The sequence below is a fragment of the Oryza glaberrima genome, chromosome 7 (genome assembly GCF_000147395.1).
Source record: "Oryza glaberrima chromosome 7, OglaRS2, whole genome shotgun sequence".
In the NCBI taxonomy this organism is placed as follows: domain Eukaryota; kingdom Viridiplantae; phylum Streptophyta; class Magnoliopsida; order Poales; family Poaceae; genus Oryza; species Oryza glaberrima.
The window spans coordinates 22,202,357-22,224,465 of NC_068332.1; the positions used below are offsets into that span (position 1 = coordinate 22,202,357).

A 22,109-nucleotide genomic window follows, 5' to 3' on the forward strand; every position below is an offset into this window, starting at 1 on the left:
TCCCGAGCGCGAGCCCGCGGGTGCACGGGTTCGCGCGCGCCGCGGGGCCCATGGGCCCCACCGGGCCAGGGCCGCGGTAACGACCTCTCTCCTGATCCGACGGCCGAGATCCCTCCACGTCGCCCCGAAACCGCCTCGGCCAATCGGAAATCGACAACGAGGCACTCGAAACCGCCCTGGTATGGCCACACCGCATCTCCACCCCCATCTAAAACCGCCTTCCCTCCCCCTCCCTCTCTCTTCCTCCCCCCATTTCCATCTTCCCCGAGCTCTCCACCCTCCACCCGCCACCGCCACCGCCGCCTTCGCCGCCGCCGCCGCCGCCGACGACGATGGGGAGAGGGCCGGTGCAGCTGCGGCGGATCGAGAACAAGATAAACAGGCAGGTGACCTTCTCCAAGCGGAGGAACGGGCTGCTGAAGAAGGCGCACGAGATCTCCGTGCTCTGCGACGCCGACGTCGCGCTCATCGTCTTCTCCACCAAGGGCAAGCTCTACGAGTTCTCCAGCCACTCCAGGTACGCACGCGCTTAGCTCCTCCTCCTCCTCTCCGCGACCTCCCGCCTACCTACGTAGTACGGCCCATGCCCGTCGCCTTTCCTCGCCGCGCGCGCGCCATGGGCGAGCTCGCGGAGCTCCCCGTTCCTGGGCGGCTTGTTGATGCGTTCGATTTCGTTTCGTACGGGTTCCTGCCTTGTGTTTGATCGTTTCCGCTGCGGAATGCGAGGGGGCTGGTGGTGTTGGTGCGTGTACGATTGCTATTATTTCGTGCTGATTGATTTCTCTCATGTGCTCTCTGATTGCACATACGGTTCATGGCTTTGTACGTGTTCGTTCGTGCGATTGCTGCTTAGCTCGGGATGGAGTTGCTCGCGAAGTCTAGCTAGTTGTAGGTTGCTTGTGTCCCCTGGATTACAGCTCTCTATGTGATGCTGGCATGCTGCTGCTGCTGCTGCCATGCATATCAGAAGCTAGTAATATACAGTGGTGATTAGTACATGCACCGTTGCTGATTTAGCTTTATATGCTGCTCAGTTTTGTTCTTGGGGACTCATCAATCATCGTAGCATTGGTGAACACGTTCACTTCCATTTTTTTTTTTGTATAAAAAGGAATGGAATAAGAGGTGAAAAAAAATTCATGTGCTTAATCAGTACGGGCGGAAAGGAAGATATGTTTAAATTTTAATTAGTGTGCTTATCTAGGTTTATCATATGCTTATACTCTTGCGTACTGTAGCATATACAAGTGATGCTTATTACCAAAGCCTAGCTAGGCCGGTAAACTTGTATTATTTGTCTCGTTATTTCTGGAAATCATTAGAGCAGCACTTCAGTTGAAATATGCACGGACACCTTGCTAATTAAGCGGCTCCTCTAACCAGGCCAGTAAGGTCTTAAGTTACTGACAACTCCTGGACTGGTATAAATGGCGCGGCCAGCTTTACATGACATATGGTTTGATACTTTTGTTTAGTTAATTTCGAAGTGGAATATAAGGTGACCAGCTTACTTAACTTGTTCATTTGATGCATTCGGTTTCATTTCCCTTTTTTTTTTAAGATAATGGGAAGTAAATTAATACCCGGCCTTGCTTTAACTGAAACTACAACCTTCTTTTGTCCCTTTAGTGTGTACTGTCACCAAGTTAGCTATACATGGTGCAAGTTGTCATTGCCCATTGCTATTAACTTGCTCTCACAAATTGGGGTGTTTATTTCTTGAAATGGATTTTTTAGGACAACAATAAACTGATTGACATAGCTATACTGTTCAAGTATAACCATGTTTATGGTTTTCAATTAAGCAAACTGCTTATGTTTATGCTAATATCTTTTGTTTAATGGGAGGAATTTAAATATTTCATTATTGGTATTCCTATACTCTATTATTCCATAATATTTGGCAATTTTGACCGGTGATTGCTTCAGTTTAACCATTAATATCTTTTAAAATTTATGATTATGATGGATGGGATTTATATCTCTATATTTACCATTACCATGTAACATACTTTAATAATATGTTACATAATCTAATACTAAAAGTTTATTTATAAAATTGGAATGGCCAAACTAAAACAATGCGAACTTAAAATCGCCAAGTATTATGAAATGGAGGGAGCATAATATGAGTAGCTCGTAAGGGAAAAAAGGGACCTAAATGATGCCTTTTGTGATAAATATGATTTCAAATTTGCAAAATTGTTGGATAGGCAACAATACTCTCTCATTATTGTGTTAGTATTAAGGTCAAGCTACTTCTATGCTACCAAATACTCCTTCTGTTCCTTTTTTTATTTCTTGTCTAGGATATTGACATTATCCCTAACACACATCTTTCTTTGTATGATCATCTACTCATAAAATAGTTAAAATATAACTACATTATTCAATTATGAATCTATGAATGTTATTTTTACACACCGAGTTGGGAACTATTCTAAACTCTCGAGGGGACATCCCCTCATTATCTGCATGTCATCCAAACGGTTGTGAAAATATTGAAAAAAAATAAACAAGATAGATTAATATGTGATAAATCACTCCATAAACATGCAAGGACAAATTCAAATTCTACAAGTTGCAATGAAAAAAATAAATTTGACCGTGAATATACATTAACTAGCCATAGTTTAATTTTTTTTTTGTAACTTGTAGAAGTTGAATTTGAACTTGCATGTTTGTGGAGTAATCTATCACATATTAATCTATCTTGTCGATTTTTTTTTAAAATTATAACCATTTAGATGACATGCAAAAAATGAGGGGATGTTCCCTTGAGAGTTTAGAATCCATTCTCCAGTGAGTTGATGTTGAGATTTGATTACACATTTCGAAACGACTTTTATTTGTTAATGAAGGGAGTAATGTGGATTCACCATATGTACTAATGTTATTAAGGCCAGATAATCCTTTTTTTAATCATTCTAATTAGATATAAACTTACGACAAAGAACATGAATGGATAAAGTTTCAGCCAACAAATACAAATGTTTTTCAAAGTGCTATTTCTGATGCATAATTTTTGTAGCAGTTATGATTTAAATTTATACATGGATAATTTGAATAATGGATCCTACTTTTGTAGTTGTCACCTGACAAGCCTTAAGAATTATTGAGGGTACAAAAATTATAGCTGTGCATTTGTTTGATATTGCTCTAAGACTATGCTTGGCATCATCTTTTGATGCATTGGTCAAACCAAAGCATAATCATGTGATACTTCTTCTGTAGTATGGAAGGGATCCTTGAACGCTACCAGCGTTACTCGTTTGATGAAAGAGCCGTACTGGAGCCAAATACTGAGGGCCAGGTAAAAAAACATCCCTGACTGTTGGAGAACTATCTCCGGCTGTTTATTTAACTAGCTGGTTAGTTATCTGATCTTGATATTCATTTTCTCCTAGGAAAACTGGGGTGATGAATATGGAATTTTGAAGTCCAAACTGGATGCACTTCAGAAGAGCCAAAGGTACTGCAAACTTTCTTAAGAAATTTTCACTTTGGTAACAAGATTATGCTAACTTGAGTTGGTCTATCTACTGCTCAAGGCAACTCTTAGGTGAACAATTGGACACACTAACAACAAAAGAACTCCAGCAATTGGAACATCAACTGGAATATTCTCTGAAGCATATAAGATCAAAAAAGGTGAAATTTGTGTCCATTATGCATTGTTGACTGAGGGATCAAGTTTGCTTGATTTAATTATTTCCAACTAATCTTTGAAAACATCATTACTTTCCTTTTTGTTTTTCTTTTGCAGAATCAGCTTCTGTTTGAATCAATTTCTGAGCTTCAGAAGAAGGTAGGTTACCCTCAATGTGGCTCCTTAAATAGCCATGTAGCAGTCTGTTTATACCATATTGTTTTGGAGTATTAAAGTTGCATTCAAACAATTTTCAGACAACTAACTCTTCTTGCCTTCTACCAGAATATATTCATGTAAAACATGTCTTTTGGCAATTCTAGAAATTCCATTATAAGAAGAAATCATTAGTCAATTTGAATCACCTAAGGAACTAACGAGAAGCCACTTGTCTTAGTCATATTGTGGGAAATGCACAATGTTGTCAAATGGGTATAACAGGAAAGTCGCCATCAATGTATATATTCTAGGGGAGAGAGAACAGACTAAGTCAGACTACGTTGTAAAATTGAACATCCTACGGGAAAATAAATCTCGGATACATATGGCAAGGACTTTACCGTTAGCCTTTTACGCAATAATGTATGCATAAACATAGGAAAAAAAAAGGACCTGCACTACTGATTGTTACTGTACCTGATCTGGCAAGTGGCAACAGAGCCATGTTAATATTGTGCTGAGAAATGGACGAAGTTGATATAGGTTCGTGCTGATGAATATTCTTGCAATCTTCTATCTTCCTGTCTGCAGGAAAAGTCACTTAAAAACCAGAATAATGTTCTGCAAAAGGTAAATTTCATTCTTGTTTACAACAATGTTTTATATCAGTTCACTACAAAAGCTGTATTGGAGGTCAAACCCTTTTGTCTACATTCTTCGGAGCAGCTCATGGAGACAGAAAAGGAGAAAAACAATGCTATAATAAACACTAACCGGGAGGAGCAAAATGGAGCAACACCAAGCACATCATCACCAACACCAGTGACGGCTCCAGATCCCATCCCGACAACAAATAACAGGTACCGCTTTTACTTCCATATATTTTGCCCCTGCACTCACCATAAATAAAATAAAACTCTGTTTTGTTCTTCAGCAAATTTTTGTTCTATATTTTTTCTTTTATCAGACTTCCATTATCTATCACAGTTCAGTAGTTTTTGATGGTCTATGCCTAGGAAACTTAATCCGGTGAAATTTGTTCAATCAAATGCTGCCGGTCTATTTCATATGGCCATTGGAAGTTTGGAACAAATAAGCCCAGGCCTGAAAGCGCCTGAACCAAACAGTGAAAAAGCCTCCAAATGGTTTGGTCTCAGCTTGATATATCATGTCTGAACAATAACTTGACGTTAGGAATGATCTAGCATGTTACTACTATTTCATCAACTCCATTGTCTGTTTTAGTTATGCTGTTTTTCCTCATCTTAATTCAGTCAAAGCCAACCAAGAGGATCAGGGGAGTCAGAAGCTCAACCGTCTCCGGCACAAGCAGGCAACAGCAAGCTTCCGCCATGGATGCTCCGGACAAGTCACACATGAAGGCATCTGTTGATCTCAAACGTCACTCCACTCAATGGCCAACATCAACATGTTTCTTCCAACTAAGGCAGCCACCGTTGTGCAATCCATCTTCCAGCGATATTGATATACCGGCATTCGGCATAGCCAATATATATTAATGTAATGTATCTTGTCAAAGCTTCATAGGGTTAATGACGCCTTGAGCTTCTCTGTTCTATAGCTGTCTTGTAACGATCTTTGCATATCTGCTGCAGTTTTTTTTTCTCTTTGATCGATGAGTAGTCCTTGGTCCGAGATTGTAGAGCCGTGTATGTTTCCTCTCGTCGTTGTGCTCTGTATGCAATCGACGGAGATGTGGTTTAACTTGTCTCACCTGCTGTGATTTCCTTTCATCTGTTCTTCAGATGTAAGAAAACGAACAGCGCCACCGCCTTTTCAAGGATTAAAAGAGTAGGATTCAGAACTTTTTTTTAGAGAGGAGAATCAAAACGCTTCCTGGTTATCTGAAATCTGATGTCAGATGCCTTAAACCCTTGACTGAAAGGGAAGTGGTTATCTGAAATCTGATGTCAGATGCCTTAAACCCTTAACTGAAAGGGAAGAGGTTTGTCAGCTCTGTTTCAAACTGTATCACTGTCATCTTGTCCGAATCTCAAACTCTTCTCATATACTCTCTCCGTCTTAAAAAAACTCAATTTCTGAAGTTTAAATTTTGGCCCAAAAAAACCAACTTCTATTGTCCTGCCTATTTTCAGCACGTAAAACGAGAAATTTTATCCCTTAAATACCGTTTACATACCTATCATCATTACTATTTTTTTAAAATAATAAGGGACATTTTAGTTGTCTTTACTCCTCACTAAATTTGCATTGGGATGCTAAGAATGCTCTTTTTATGGGACGGAGAGAGTATTGTTCCATAGCAGGTTAATGCTAAGGCTGAGTTCCCGAGGTGGAGTTCATTAACGCACGGAAACAATGTTGTTTATTAACACGTGATTGATCAAATATTAGCCAAAAAAACTTAAAATTTTAATTAATATGAATTTTTAAAACAACTTTGATATAGAAACTTTTTTTAGAAAAATACTTTTTAGCAATTTAAATAGCATACATCGCGGAAAAAGAAGGATGCGAGTCGGGAAGAGCACAGTACTAGTATTCGATATTTTCTGAATGACAAATTTTACATATTTTCCTCTGAACAAATGACTTTACTTTGTACTCCCTCTATCTGTCCCATTTTAAGTGCGGTCATGATTTTCCGTGCACGATTTTGACTGTTCGTCTTATTTAATTTTTTTAAAAAATAAAAACATAAGTCACATGTAAAGTACTATTCATGTTTTATTATCTCATAACAACAAAATACTAATTATTAAAAAAATTTAAATAAGACGGACAATTAAAGTTGGACACGAAAACTAAACTTATGATTGCATTTAAAATAGAACGGATGGAGTAGTAATACTTGTGGTTGCTTTAATGATTTTGCATATAGTACAACTCGTACTCTCGCGAATCTTATCAATTAGCATCCTCTAGGATAAATTCTCAACTTGTCTAGGAGTATATTTTGAAGTTTTTTGTGTTTGTTTTCTCTGGAAGCTTCACTTCTTTTTCATTACTCTATCAACTGAACATATACATGTACATATGGATATATGTGCCTCTTGGGCCTAGATAGACATACTTCTACATTTACAGCTCAACACTCCCTCTCAAGATGGGCGATAGATATCTATCATGCCCATCTTGTTACACATAGACAAACACTCTGCAACACCTAAAGCCTTTGTTAGACAATCCGCTATTTGTTCTCCAGATATTACAAAGTCTAGCTTCAACATTCCCTCATCTAGTTTTTCCTTTATAAAGAAACGGTCTATCTCTATATGTTTTGTTCGATCATGTTGAACAGGATTGTTGGCAATATTGATAGCTGACTTATTGTCACACCATAGCTTCATGCAAGTATTCTTCAACAACTTCAACTCACATAGAAGATTCCTCAACCATAACATCTCACTCAGACCCACCGACATTGCCCTATATTCTGCTTCAGCTGTTGAGCGAGAAACCACCGGTTGTTTTTTACTCCTCCAAGACACCAAATTGCCACCAACAAATACACAATACCCAGAGGTTGACCTTCTATCATCAAGACTGCTAGCCCAATCTGCATCACAATAGCCTTCCAAACTAAGATGACCACTTCTCTTAAACCACAAGCCTTTGCCAGGACTACCTTTCAAATATCTCAAGATCCTATACACGGCATCCATGTGACCACTTCTAGGGTCATGCATGTATCGACTTACCACACTTACTGCATAAGTTATATCCGGCCTTGTGTGACATAAATATATCAGCCGCCCTACAAGTCTTTGATATCTCTCCTTATTCACTAGATCTCCTGACTCAGCACAAAGCTTAAGATTTTGCTCAATTGGTGTAGAGGCTGGTCGACAACTAAGCATACCTGTGTCACTGAGCAGATCCAATGCATACTTTCGTTGTGAAAGTACTGTCCCTCTAGGGGATCTTGCAATCTCGATGCCTAGAAAGTATTTCAGCTGACCCAAATCCTTGACTTCAAATTCCTTACTTAGATTTTCTTTCAATCTTGCTATCTCTATAGAATCATCCCCTGTGATAATCATATCATCCACATATGCAGCAAGAATAGTAGTGTGACATCCCTTATGGCAATAGAATACTGTATGATCGCCATTACATTGCTTATAGCCCATACCACACATTGCACGTCTAAAACGATCAAACCATGCTCTCGGTGACTGTTTGAGACCATACAAAGATTTCTTCAATCTCAACACTTTTCCTTTAGTTTGTGAGGTAGCAAATCCAGGTGGGATATCCATATATACCTCTTCCTGAAGGTCTCCATGTAAAAAGGCATTCTTGACATCTAGCTGATGCAATGGCCAGTCAAGATTAGCTGCACAAGATATAAGAGTTCTTACCGTGCTCTTCTTTGCTACTAGTGCAAAAGTTTCATCATAATCAATTCCATATGTTTGACTATATCCCTTAGCCACAAGCCTTGCTTTGTATCTTTCCACCTTTCCATCAGGGTTTTGCTTTATTGTGTATACCCACTTACAATTGACAACTTTCTTCCCTTCAGGAAATGGTACAAGATCCCATGTTTTGTTCTTTTCAAGAGCCTCTAGCTCATCTAGCATAGCTTGATGCCACCTTGAATCTTGCTTTGCTTCTCTCCAATCCTTTGGAATTTGCATTGAGTCTAGTGATGCTACAAAGGCCTAATATGTAGATGACAAAGAGTCATAAGAAACATAGTTGGATATGTTATTCTCATCATCACCTTCATGTTGATCTTCAAAACCATACCTTAGTGGAGGTTTACCTGCATTGCTCCTTACACCTTTTCTGACAGCAATTGGCATGTCAGATCCTTCTTCTCTAACTTCTTCATCTTCTCCCCCTGACTCCAAAGACCCTTGCTCATGACTTACATCTTCCTCTACTTGATTATCCTCTTCAACTTGTTGTATTACTGGACACCTTGCTCTCCTTGTGTATACTTGAAGATTTTCCTCTTCATGTGGCTTCCTTCATTCTTGCTCTTGTGCAACAGGACCACCCATAGGACATGGAATTGAACCAATCACAAGCTTTTCCTTCTTTCATTGTTCATCTCCCTTTGGACCCAATATTTCACCTTCCATTTGTTGACCATCATAACCACTAGTTGAATCATCAAGATCAATGAATAAAGAACTTAAATATGTCTTCTCACCATAGAATGGGACAGATTCTCTAAAAGTAACATCCAAACTTACAAAGGTTCGTCGTTCTAATGGACTCCAACACTTATACCCCTTCTGGCAAGATGAATAGCCTACAAAGATGCATTTGACAGCCCAAGGATCAAGTTTTCCAATGGAAGGTCTATGATCTCTAACAAAACAAGTGCAACCAAACACTTTTGGTGGAACACCAAATTTATTCTTTCCAAATATCATCTCATATGGTGTCTTCATTCCGAGTATCCTTGATGGTGTGCGGTTGATAAGATAAGTTGCTGTCATTACTGCCTCACTCCACAAGAATTTAGGTACATTCATAGTATACATCAATGATCGAGCTATCTCCAAAAGATGACGGTTTTTCCTCTCAGCTACCCCATTTTGTGGAGGAGTATCAGGACAAGAAGTTTGATGCAATATTCCTTCTGATGAAAGAAAGCTACTAAATTCATTGTTCATATACTCCCCTCCATTATCAGTTCTAATAAACTGAACCCGAGCATTAAAATGATTTTTAATGTATGAATAGAAATCCTGGAAGCATTTAAGCACCTCATCCTTATGCCTCATAAGATATAACCATGTCATGCGAGAGTAGCAATCAATAAAGGTAACAAAATACTTCATTCCACTCATAGAGACCACAGGTAAAGTCCAAACATCTGAGTGAATTAGCATAAATGGTAACATACTTCGGAGTCCTCTACTCACATATGATGTTCTTGTATGTTTTCCATACTCACATGCATCACATACTAACTTATGTTTATCCATTCTACTTAGTTCTGTTGGGAACATCTTACTCATAGTTTCAAAAGATATATGCCCTAGTCGACAATGCAAAAGTAATACCTTAGCCTCTTCTTCACTTGTAGAAGCCATCAATGCAAGACATACATCTTCACTTGTCTCCTTTCGATCCAAATACCAAAGTCCATCACGCCTGACGCCAATCCCAAGTTTCTTCCCTATGTGCCTCTCTTGAATTAAACAATTCTCACGATCAAGGGAGATCCGACAATCCATATGATCAACAAGAGAACTTATTGAAACCAAATTCACTGGAAAAGAAGGGACATATAACACTGATGATAAAGTGATTAAAGGAGTACACTGTACTGTACCCTCTCCCTTAACTGAGCATGATGTTCCATCAGCAGTTTGAATTGTTTCTTTTCATGTAAATGGGTATGGTTTATATGATGCAAATTCTCCACACATACATGTGACATGTCTGGATGCACCCGAGTCAAGTATCCAATTTGAATGAGAGCTATTGATAGACATAAATGCTTGGTTTGAATTACCTGAGGTGGAATGAACAAGGTTGGCAACATCAACATTTGTAGATCCAGAAGAACCCTCTTCAAGAGTGACCACATTAGCTCTGTGATCACCTCTATACTCATAACCCCTACCTCTGTTACCTCTACCTGCATAACCTCTTCCACCTCTTGCTCCACCCCTATCACCAAATCTTCCTCTCCCATAACTAGGCTTGCGAGGAGCACGGCAATCATGCATAAGGTGCCCCATTTCACCACAATTGAAGCACTCCCTAGTCTCTTTACTTTGCGCAACTACATATGTGGCACTTGGTGAAGATGGTGTGACACTAGGCAATACTTTCTTCTTAAGCTCCTCCTGTGCCATAGCTGCAATAGTCTTATCCAAGGTAGGAAGAGTGGTTTGATGAAACATTGCATCCCTTCTCCCTTCAAACTCTGAATTTAGGCCCTTCAAGAACTCAATGACCCTTCTGCACTCAATCCATTTCCTCATTTTTGCTATACAATCGGGGTGCTCTAACCCAAGAGGATTATAATGATCCAAATCAGACCATAGATGCTTCAGTTTTGCAACATATTCTGCAACAGAACGCTCCCTCTGTCTCAAAGCACTTATCTTCTCTTGTGCCTCCACCATTAGCATTACATTTCCTTCTCCTGAGTAGAGATTGGTGAGAGTTTTCCATATCTCACTTGCACTAGATATGGTCTCAACAGTTGTAGCAATAGCAGGAATAAGTGAAGTCAACAACCACGCTACTACTAAAGAGTTGGTAGTACTCCAAGTCTTCCACTCAACATTTGAAGTGCTCTCAGGCTCCTTTATCTCCCTTGTAACATATCCTTCTAATCCCTTTGTTTTCAAGATCAATAAAGCTCTTCTTGACCAACTCAAATAATTTTTAACACCCTCCAACTTAATGTCATTTTGCATCAACTCAATTTTTTGCATTGTTTCAGTATGAGGAACCACTGCATTACTTGTAGTTGGGGCCTCACTAAGTTTCTTTGCAAGCATGTCCACCAATTTACCCATCGCTTGTTCAAGTCCCTGATTTTCCCCCATTTTAATCAAGTAGCAGCAACAAGAACAACACTGATTACCTCAATTTGAAGAAGAAAACACAGCAATAGCACCACTTCCCAGTTTCTCTCAGATCAGAGTAGCAGCAACACTACTTCAGCAGAACAACAGCAGCAGCAAACCAGAACTGCAGCACCACTAGCACCAAATCCTCAGCTTTCCTCTCTTTTTCCTTGCAACCGCTACAGCACAAGCTTCTCCTTTTCTTCTCAGCGCAGCAACAGCACCAAATCCTCAGCTGCAGATTTCCTCTCCTTCTCCTACTTCTCCTTTTCTCTCTCCTTCCTACCGCACGGGCCTCCTGCCGCAACTCAGCCAGCAAGTGCACGCCCGGTGCCCTCAGCACTTCCACCACGTCGGCTTCCTCTGCCGTCGCTGCCTCTGCTGCAGCTGCAGCAGCCGTCTCCTTCCTCCCTTCGAGCTCTGGCGACCCCTGTCGTCGACGCCGCCGCCGCCGCTCCTCCGGTCACAGCGCCGCAGCCGGATCCTACGCCGACGATCCGCGCCCAGCTCAGCTCCCTTGCCACCACCTGGCTCCTCGGCGGCAGCCGATCCGTGCCGCCTCGCCGTGCCACGCTGGTCCGCGCCGCCGCCAGCTAGGGTTCAGCGTCGGCGAGGTCACCGGCGACCTGCTCTGATACCATGAAGTTTTTTGTGGTTGTTTTCTCTGGAAGCTTCACTTCTTTTTCATTACTCTATCAACTGAACATATACATGTACATATGGATATATGGGCCTCTTGGGCCTAGATAAAAATACTTCTATATTTACAGCCCAACATATTTTTCCTGTCTCATCAGTCTCACTCACTCACACACTCACTCCTCACACTACTGAGATCGAGAGATCAGCAATGGCGTTCCCAGAGACCGCGGCGAGGAGAGGCTCTTACCAGGCGACGCTGCAGCCGTGGCCGCCGGCGCCGGCGCCGACCACAGCTTCGGCCTCCTGTGGGAGCTCGTCATGGCGAGGACCACGGAGCTCGTCGTCTTCCTGGCCGGCCTGCTCCTCTCCGCGGCCGCCGAGGAAGCCGAGACGTACGCTCTTACACCCGCCGCCGGAGACGACGTACGGACACACCGGCGGTGGCTCCGCGTCGCCGCCGTGGTCGCGTGACCCCCGCCGTGCTCGGCGCCCTCGCGCTCCACTGCCTCCGCCTCGCCTGCTGCTGCTGCTGCGGCGGCGCCGCCGCCGGCGAGAAGTGTAAAATGGACCTATGTACGTGTACGGTGTACGTGTACACCCCGTATATACGTACTCGGATACTCCTGTACGCCATACGGTAACGGTAGTATATACTCCCTCCGTAGTCGTAAAGGAAGTTTTTGACAACGACACAGTCTCCAAAACATAACTTTAACTTCTTGTTTCTATAAAAATATTTATTTAAAAGTGATATATCTATACTTTTATGAAATTATTTTTCAAGACAAATCTATTCATATAATTTTTACATTTTCAAACTCAACAACTTTAGAGTTATTCATAATTTATATTCTCAATATTTGATTTAAACATTGTCCTAAACAACTTTCTTTACCAGTATATAAATAAGGGAGTATATACAAATGTTTTCCTAGTACTACTTACTAGCATATACGTACGCCATGGCCCATGGATGATATTTGCCGAACGTGTACGCATATTTACTTCCGTCCGTACGTTCGGAAATGTAATGTGAATTTTGACTGTCTAATTTTGAACCTTATAACTGACTATCTCAAATAATGTTTAGGTTTCTTTCTGCCATAAATAATGATATTGTTGGATTCATGTTCAAAAGTGCTTTCTAATGACTATACGATTTTCCAACCGTAAGCAAAATAGTGCAAGACTATAGTCAAACTTGCTTATTTAACGGTTAATTAAAATACGTCATATATATGTTTTGAACGGACGGGGTACAATATATTCTTCTATTACAATATTCCAAATTATATGCTGTTTGGCTGCAGCTACTTGCATGTTGAAATTAAGCTAGCCACTTTGCTTGCCACCAGGAAAAGGTATCGATGTCGTCTAGGCTGTGTTCGGCAGTTGATTCTATATTTCCGCGTAAATGATTTCCGAACTGGTAATAATATATTTTTTAAAAAAAAATTCATGAAAAGTTGTTTTAAAAAATCAAATGATTAATTTTTAAAATTTAAAACAATTAATACCCAATTAATCATACGGTAATGACTTATCTCGTTAAAACGAATCTTCCTAATTTTCTCTTTTCCTTTCCTTTGCTGTACATAACGATCGAAACAACAAGACGAGGCATGAGAAATGGGATAGAAACTTCCTCATGATAGTAACTGTCAAGGTCATCGTTAGTGTTACTGTTCTAGCTAATTGCAAATAATAAGATTATCATTGCTTGATGTGAGGTTTTTCTTAGGTGAAGGCCGAGATCATCGGTAAGATTACACATTGAATTTGTGGATAACAATGGGGTATTAGTTGATAATCCCTCCATTTATACGGTACCACTTATATCATATACCGATATGTGACTAAATTCTATAAAAACAATATGCAAACTTTATTTTTATTAATAGCGATAAAATTTGATATTAATAGTTACGAATTCTCATCTAAAATCCATCCAAACTTTTCAATAATTCTTAATTTTACAAGCTGTATGGAGTCTTAATTTTATTTCCCCCCATTGCCTCGTTGTACCACACACCTCGCTGCTCTACTGATCACTCGAACAGTCGAACTCTATGTATTACTGAAATGTGAATTAAAGCCTCCGTTGGAATTGAGAATTTTTTTAATGAATTTCATGGGAATTAAATTGATTCATACAAAAAAAACGAAAAATTCTACCATCCAAAGAAGTCCTAAGGGTTTCTTATTTGAAACATGTATATTTTTATAGAATTTTCACCATCCGTACTAACATTAAGCTTCAAATTCTTATAAGATTGTACCAAATGCATGAGCGGTGGTATGTACGGGTACGCTCTCAGGCTGGTTGGGTGGTTGTGTGGGCTTCACTGCTAGTATGTTTTATTACTGATTAACTAAAATACTTTAAAAAAAATATTAGCGAAGTCCGATAAGTGCTCACTCCGTTTGAAATTATAAGTCGTTTTGATTTTGATCAAAATCAAACTGCTTCTCACTTCGTGCGGGCGACGGCGCCCCTCCCTCCTCACTTCGCGCGGGTGATGGCTCCGGCCAGCGGCGCCGGCCGCCGACGGCGCCCCTCCCTTCTCACTCCACGCGCTGCAGCCATCGTCGTCCAGCCGCGCTGCCGCTCCTCCGCGCGCCGTTGGTCGCGTCCGTTCTGCCTCCGCCCTCGCCCTCCCGCCGCCCCGGCCGGACCTCGCCTACCCACCATCGTCAGTAACATGTGGGATAGAGAGAAAAGAGATTAGAGAGAGGAGTGAAAGAGGTGATAGAGAGAAGAGGGATAGGAGAGCTGACGTGTGGCCCAAGGGCATTTTTGACATTTCACATGATTTCTCTCTCCTCTTCAACTGGAGTGAGGAGGCGCCGTCGGAGTGAGGAGGGAGGGGCGCCGTCGGCGGCAGGCACCGCTGGCCGGAGCCATTGCCGTCCCGTTGTTGTGGCCGCTCCGCCCTCGCCCTCCTGCCGCCGCCACGACATTTGGGATAAAGAGAGAAGAGAAGGAGGGATAGAGAGAGAAGAGAGAGAGGAGAGTTGACATGTGGGCCCAAGGGCATTTTTGACATTTCACACGATTTCTCTCTCCTCTCTAACCGTAAATTATTACTTTAATGCTTGCGGTGTTCACCAGCAAATATCCAACTTTTAGGAGTGTTTTCCCCAAAAGTCACTTCGTGCGGTGTACTACAGCTAAAATCGTGAAGTTACGATGTCCTGTAGCAAATTTTGCCTAGTCACGATGTCCTGTAGCAAATTTTGTCTAGACTTTATGTTCTTTGCATACTTTGTGATGCATCATCCCTAGCCGTGCTTAGAATCATATAATTGAAACTAACATGGAACTAATCATAACTAAGGATAGTATTGGGTTTCAGCCCATCTTACCTGGTATATATGATAGCGCGAGTTTCATGATCTGTTTATGTATAATTGCCTCTTATATAGATATATTGCTTTATATAAATACATCGAGTTAGATTGACCGCTTAAACTTCATATCTGGTGATCGATTGTTATTTGGTATATTTTTATAGATTAATCTGTTTATATAAGTCTGTATTGGAGTATTAGCCAGTACGTTATCTTTCTTCACTTTAAGTATTGATCTATCGGCTATTTCCATAATATTGTCTTAAAACGATTGATAAAAACTAAAAGAGACAGTCCTACAACCAATAGGGCATATTTAGGGTTTTGGCTCTAATTAACTATCGTAAAGCCGCAGCCAATTAGGTTTACCCGTATCGCTTGGGTCCTGACAATAAGTCATCGGCCCTATCGGCCGATTGGCTATCGTTCATCTAATTATGTTTTTGTCTTTCTTGCTGGTTGCATGATCAAATCAGCCTACATGCTCTTGACACTTGAGACAAGCCTTGGACCTGCACTGGAGTGAAGCAAATCTCCTAAGCCGCCGTGTTTTCAGTCAACACACACGCGAAATCAATTTAGGGTTTGCCTCCTCCTCTATACAGTGTTGTCACACATAGTTTATTCCATCCTGCTCACCAGCGTGCACCAGTAATTGGGAGAGCAGGTCTCCGGAACCCTCACCTTCGACGTACTGCATCGGGAGAAGGTGACAATAAGGTTTTTGGGAAGCGCTTTGCACGACTGCTTGCTGTTCATCCACAATATCTCGTCTTTCTCTTCGCTCGGGTGCTGCGCGCTGTTGTCAACGCCCGGTACCGCGAGTCCTTCCTGCTGTGCAGCTGAGCTTCGAAAACCCTCAGTATGTATTCGTTATGTTTCGCATTTTCGATCTGTTCATGGTTTACTGTCCAATTTATATGTGTAGATCGTATAATGTGATTATACTAGTTTACATCTGCAATCTGCAATGTTATGATTTATTTATGAAATAAATTAAATTAATATATGATTATATATTCAATAATTATATGACAATTAATATCAAATGGAGGGAGTATATGTCACAGGCATCACATAAACCGTGGTCGTAGGAGAATCGGATGTCGTGGTTGTGTGCATAGAATTTTTCTTCTTTTCCAATTGATGAGAATCGGATCCCTTAATTAGGCAGAACAATCCGCGTGTCAAAAGCTTTTGACGAGTATTGGCATGCAAGCCACGTCCATTCGAATTCATCCGGGCCCACATGTCATTTAGGGTGCTTTTGGTCGGTGAAAAGAAAATTTCTAGGTGTCTCATCGGACGTTTGATCGGATGTCGGAAAATATTTTCAGACACGAATGAAAAAACTAATTTCATAACTCGTCTGGAAATCACGAGACAAATTTATTAAGCCTAATTAATCCACCAGTAGCACACGTGAGTTACTGTAACACTTATGGCTAATCATGACTAATTAGATTTAAAAGATTCGTCTCATGATTTCCATGCAAACTGTGCAATTAGTTTTTGTTTTATCTATAGTTAATGCTATATGCATGTGTCCAAAGATTCAATGTGATATTTTTTGAAAAAAAATGGGAACTAAACAAGGCCTTACTTAGCTTCCCAAGGTAAAGCAGCTTGTGCACTACTTCCTCTATAAAAAAACCCAATCTAGAAGGAGATATATCCCCTCCTAAGAGCAAGTTTAATAGTATAGCCAACTAATAGTTCCAAATCATCTATAATCAATTTTATAGCCAATATATTGATACATGATCCCACCTGTAATACATATATTGCGTCCATTCCATGCTGCAGCGGGCTATAAATTATAGCCTACTGCTCTTCACTTTCTTCTTTTTATCTATATGTGTTTATAGTTGGCTTATAGTTTGTTATTGTACAACGAATTTGGATAAAGAACTGTCCAGAATTCCAAATTTAATATTCTATATGAGAGGTTACATGTTGGTTTATTTTAAAGGACGGAGGGATTATATATGGAGTACATACGTATCCATCTTGGTCTTCCAACTTCCAAGTGGTAAGCAACAGAAGCCGAGGCCGAGCCAGTGCAGAGGGATCGGGGATCGCCATGGTTGCCGTGGGATACATCGTGGGAGCCATCGCCTCCGTGGCCGTCGGCGCGGCGGTGAGCCTGCTTTGGCCGGCGGTGGCGCCCGTGGTGATGATGAAGGCGCCGGGCGGCGCCGGCCTCCTCATCTCCCGCATGGCCTTCGAGGCCAACCCGTAGCTCTACTACCACCTCCTCCACACCGCCGGCCGCGTCGCCGCCGTCGACGCCTTCGCCGTGTGACGTGACGAATCGACGACCTTAATTATTACTTCCACTCTTTTATATTATAAGAATTTTTAAAATTGCTATAAATATGGTATGTCTAGATTCACTAACATTTATATGAATGTGAGTACTACTATAAAGTTTTACAATATAAAACGGATGGAGTACGTACGTCTTGCGCTGCTTTGTTGTTAACTTGTTGCTTGGTCGTAGGAACTTACGTTAATCGTGTCACCTAGTTGAAGTGTTTGCGTTGGTGCTGCTCACATCGATCGATCGACGATCGATTGCTGTTCGACATGCTATGTTATCCTGGCTATCCTGGCTAGCTAGCTTTTCGAGCAATACGTAGGTTCTATCTGAGAGATTATGAGAAATACTCTCTCGCCCTAAAAAAACCAACCTAGATGAGGATGTGACTCTACCTAAAACTACGAATTCGGACATCCCCATCTAGGTTTTTTTTTAGACGGAGGAAGTAGCTGATAGGAATCTAGATTCTGGTTTTTAGTTTAATTTTTTGCGCTTTTGCTACTGTGTAGTCGCCTGCAAATTTGTAATCCATCAGTTAATCCCCTAGCCGTTGATTCTGCATTAAGATCTATGCACACTACTGGGCTGGTGGAGAAGACTTTCTAGATATGGACCTTACTTACAGATATATTGAATATGCTCTAAGTTTTAACCAAATTTTTAGGAAAAAATTAGTTACATTTTTATCCTAAGATAAATATATTTAATTATAGATATAATAAAACTAATTTGATTTTGTAGATATTACTATATTTATCTACAAACATAGTTAATCTTGAAGTAGTCTAATTTAAATAAAGTTAAAACGGTTATAATGCAAACGTACGGAGGGAGTAGCTAGTTGGTCTGCTCCGTCGCTGAATGTTGACTGAGCTGCCTGGTTATCTTGGCAACGTATCTGGTGCACTCACAAGTCACACCATCTGGTGCACTCATGCACACACACAATCAGGCCTCTCCAATCTGGATCCAAAGGCCAGTATTCAGGTGAGGTAATTTTACAAAAGAGCACCCGCCTCCTGCCCTGGCATTTTGCAAAAAAACCCCTGGCGATTGGTTTTCCTATCCCCTCAATCTCCACCCCCAAATCTTCATCCCTGTTGCGCCGGCGGCGACGACGCGAAGCTCCTCGGCGATGGTGGTGGCGAAGCAAAGCTTCAAGACTGATTCAAAACGATCATCTGGGCTACATTATTGAGGAACCCAAGCTGCAGGTTTGCTCTCTCACATTCCCAAATTCCATTTTTCTCTTTTTCAAGTTCTCTGCAAACCCTAATATTTAATCCCCTCTCTCTCTCACCGGTACTGCAGGTGGCATCAACAGTGGATATGGAGGCAACTCCGTACTTGCTCTTGGTTACAGTACCCATCCTGGTGCACACACGCGCACTAGCTTTCTCTCCGGTGTTGAGTGATTGTAGATGTAGTATGTGGCGATGCCCCTGTTCCTGACCATTCTGAAAGCTATCGGTCTGAGGAAGCATTGCTACTGTTAGGTGGTGTGAGGAAGCAAGAAGAATAATTTTGATAAGAATCATTGCTACTGCTTAGTGGTGTTACAAAGCAACAATTGGCAGTACCAACTACCAAGCAATAACAACAAATCTGACGCACATTTGATTTGCACATATTTTCAGAAATATTCAGAATGTTTGCCATTCTGAATTTTGAGCGGACTGCACATTTTTCTTTCTTCTTACATGGTAAAAATGTTCACCCAGATTGAATTGAATGTAATATCTCTCAAATTCTTGAAATCTGAATGCAAAAGGTTATGATGGCTTGCTGATATGAATGTAAAAAAATTTGCTGGTTTTTCCATCGAAGTCTCTGTGTGAAAATTATCAATACCAGGTTTAATTATGTGAACATGCATAGTGAAAATTTTCAGTGCTTGCTGAAGCATATCAATAATGAGAAATGCACTTGTACATATATAAGGAGATACATTAAAATCAAGCAAGCTGTCCTGATCAACTAATAGTTTTCCTGCTACTGCAGATGCCTCCCATATCCACTTGCTACCATCTTCATTCAACTATTCTTCAGCACCTGACCAAGTAGTATCTCTAGAAATAGTAAATCAAGTTAGACCATGGAAGCCAAGAACATTGCATAGCTCCTATACCATTCCCTTGAAAAAAAAGAATATAACAATATCCAGTATCCAGTACATGTGTATGCTTGTAAGAAAAAATCATATAGGAGAAGACATAAGGTCTTGTTCAAGGATTACCTCATAGGAAGGACATGAAGCTCCCTCCCAATCACCGTTTTCACCTATGGCAAGAGGAAATGCAGGAGAACGAACAAGTTCAACAAAGAGAATCGCAAGAGTCATGGATTAGTGCGCTCGGAGGACACACGATCTGATAGATGAGGGGATAGGAAAACCAATCGTGAGGGGGGTTTTTGCAAAATGCCAGGGCAAGAGGCGGGCGCTTTTTTGCAAAATTACCTCACCTGAACACTAGCCTTTGGATCTAGATTGGAGGGGCCTGATTGTGTGTGTGCATGAGTGCACCAGATTCGTTGCCGGTTATCTTTCCTAGCAGCATAACGTGACATAAGTATACATGACATCAATCAGAGAATCCCATCTTGCGTCACACTTCCATTTCACCTTCATGCTTTCCACAGCTTTGGTTTCTTACCTTTTTCGATTTCGTCGTTCACTGTTGTTAGTCAAGGTGACCTTTCACTGTTGCTTTGCTTGTGATGCGTAGTACAAGAGCTCATACTTTTGTTTTGTTAGTGCTGGTGGTACATGGTGCACCTCCTATCTTTAAGACCTTTTTAGCCCAAGGAATCACCTTGGGACCGTGCAAACAATCAATCAATGCTGTAGTATTTACCAATGCCGAATTCCTTCATTTCCAAGTAAGCTATAATGGTGTATACTACACAGAATCAAACCTTGAGCTCTTAAATCATTAATAGATTCAGAAAGTTATTAAAAATCCAATATATAGATAAAATTATTAGATTTATTTACTTTTATATAGTTATATTCTTAATAACTTTATAAAAATATAATTAGAACAATAATGATGATACGTATATATTGGGACTGCTCCATTGTTTCATAAAAATACAAGGTTAGTATGGGATGTGATATATTAGACCATTCCTAACCTAATAATTAGGATGATGTCCATAACATTAAATAAGCTGTCACCTAGAATGAAACATGATGTGGCAATGACAAAAGAGAAGAAAAACAGGTCTTGCATGAGACATAGTTTCTACACAACATTTAAAACATCATGTGAGATAAGTAGCATTAAATTTAAGTATGAAAGAGTGGTGTTTGCATTGAAAAAGTAGTGTCTAGGGAGTACTAGTTTTTAATAATATGAAGTTTATAAAAACCATGTCTAGTGTTTTGTGTTGGAATTGGTATTATGTACTAGATTTTTCTAATAAGAATATGTTTTTATTTTTTTAAATTCTTTTTGGAAGTTGCAACTTTATAGAAGTTTACTATATTACTGTAGCCATGGCCTTCTACATAAGCAACGGAAGACTCCACTACTCCTCAGTCCTCACCTCGGTAGCTAACACTACTTTACTTTATTACTGTCGTTTTGGTTTGCTTAGCAGAATATGGTTGGCATGAGCGAGTTCGTCGGCGGGCAGCTCAACTCCGCCAAGAGCGCGGTGGCGGCCGTGGCCTCCACCGTGGCGGCGGCGGCCAAGCCGGGCCTCGCCGCGGGGGTCGGCTTCGTGAAGGAGCAGGGCGTGGGGAAGTCGGCGCTGGCCGTCGGCGGGGCCGCCGTGGCCGCCTACTTCCTCTGGCCCACGGCGGCGGTCGGCGGCGCCACCATGAACGCGCCGGGCGCCGCCGGCTACGTCATCTCCCGCGCGGCGTTCCTGGCAAACCCCAAGCTCTACTTCCACCTCCTGCGCACGGTGGGCGCCAAGGCGGCCGCCGCCGCTTTCCTGTAGGGAAGAAATGGTATCCGCCGCCGCCGACGTCCGCCGCTCGCTGGCGTTGGCTTGCTGGTTTGTGTGTGGCGTTTGGTTGAGTGAGTAATCGCCTTGCTAATTAAGGAGGGATTTGTGATGGAGTTCATGCTTAGATTACTCTTGTTTGGCTGTGAATCTGTGTGGGCTAGTAATTCACGGTGTTTAGGCGACGTGGTTATATGCTAGTACATCCATGGTCATGTGTAATAAGGTGCCGTGTAATAAGTTTTTGTGGTAATTAAGTATGTTGCCGTTTAAACTTATGTAGGAATTTAACATGTCTAAACCCTATTATCCAAACAAATATCCCTTGGAACACAGGGTACTTGAAGAAATTTTGGAAATCCTACAAAATTCCTTTGAATTATTATTCCAAAAAAATCATTTGAATTGGCTTGAAACATAAAAGAAATTTAAAGCCTCTTTGAAGTAAATGATTTACAGAGGAATTTCATATAATTGAAATTTTATAGAAATTTTTTTT

At 41.1% G+C, this 22,109-nt stretch overlaps 2 protein-coding genes across 2 annotated transcripts; both read left to right on the top strand.

Annotated features, from left to right (window-relative positions):
* The first annotated feature begins 230 nt into the window (after nt 1–230).
* LOC127778336 (MADS-box transcription factor 18) lies at nt 231–5,637 on the top strand. Its single transcript, XM_052304923.1, has 8 exons — nt 231–517; nt 3,235–3,313; nt 3,408–3,472; nt 3,552–3,651; nt 3,767–3,808; nt 4,400–4,438; nt 4,535–4,668; nt 5,083–5,637. The coding sequence occupies exons 1-8, from the start codon at nt 333–335 to the stop codon at nt 5,186–5,188; spliced, it is 750 nt and encodes a 249-aa protein (XP_052160883.1). The 5' UTR covers nt 231–332; the 3' UTR covers nt 5,189–5,637.
* A 15,548-nt stretch (nt 5,638–21,185) lies between these two features.
* LOC127779805 (protein EGG APPARATUS-1-like) lies at nt 21,186–21,888 on the top strand. The gene has a single exon (XM_052306706.1). It carries the CDS (start codon nt 21,263–21,265, stop codon nt 21,602–21,604), a length of 342 nt encoding a protein of 113 aa, XP_052162666.1. The 5' UTR covers nt 21,186–21,262; the 3' UTR covers nt 21,605–21,888.
* The last annotated feature ends 221 nt before the right edge of the window (nt 21,889–22,109 follow it).

Excerpts from the sequence above, each read along its gene's own strand:
- LOC127779805 (XM_052306706.1), top strand. The coding sequence starts at position 21,263 with ATGGTTGGCATGAGCGAGTTCGTCGGCGGGCAGCTCAACTCCGCCAAG.
- LOC127778336 (XM_052304923.1), top strand. The coding sequence starts at position 333 with ATGGGGAGAGGGCCGGTGCAGCTGCGGCGGATCGAGAACAAGATAAAC. Across the intron at positions 518-3,234 it reads GAGTTCTCCAGCCACTCCAG|TATGGAAGGGATCCTTGAAC; the intron begins GTACGCACGCGC and ends CTTCTTCTGTAG. Across the intron at positions 4,439-4,534 it reads AGAATAATGTTCTGCAAAAG|CTCATGGAGACAGAAAAGGA; the intron begins GTAAATTTCATT and ends TCTTCGGAGCAG.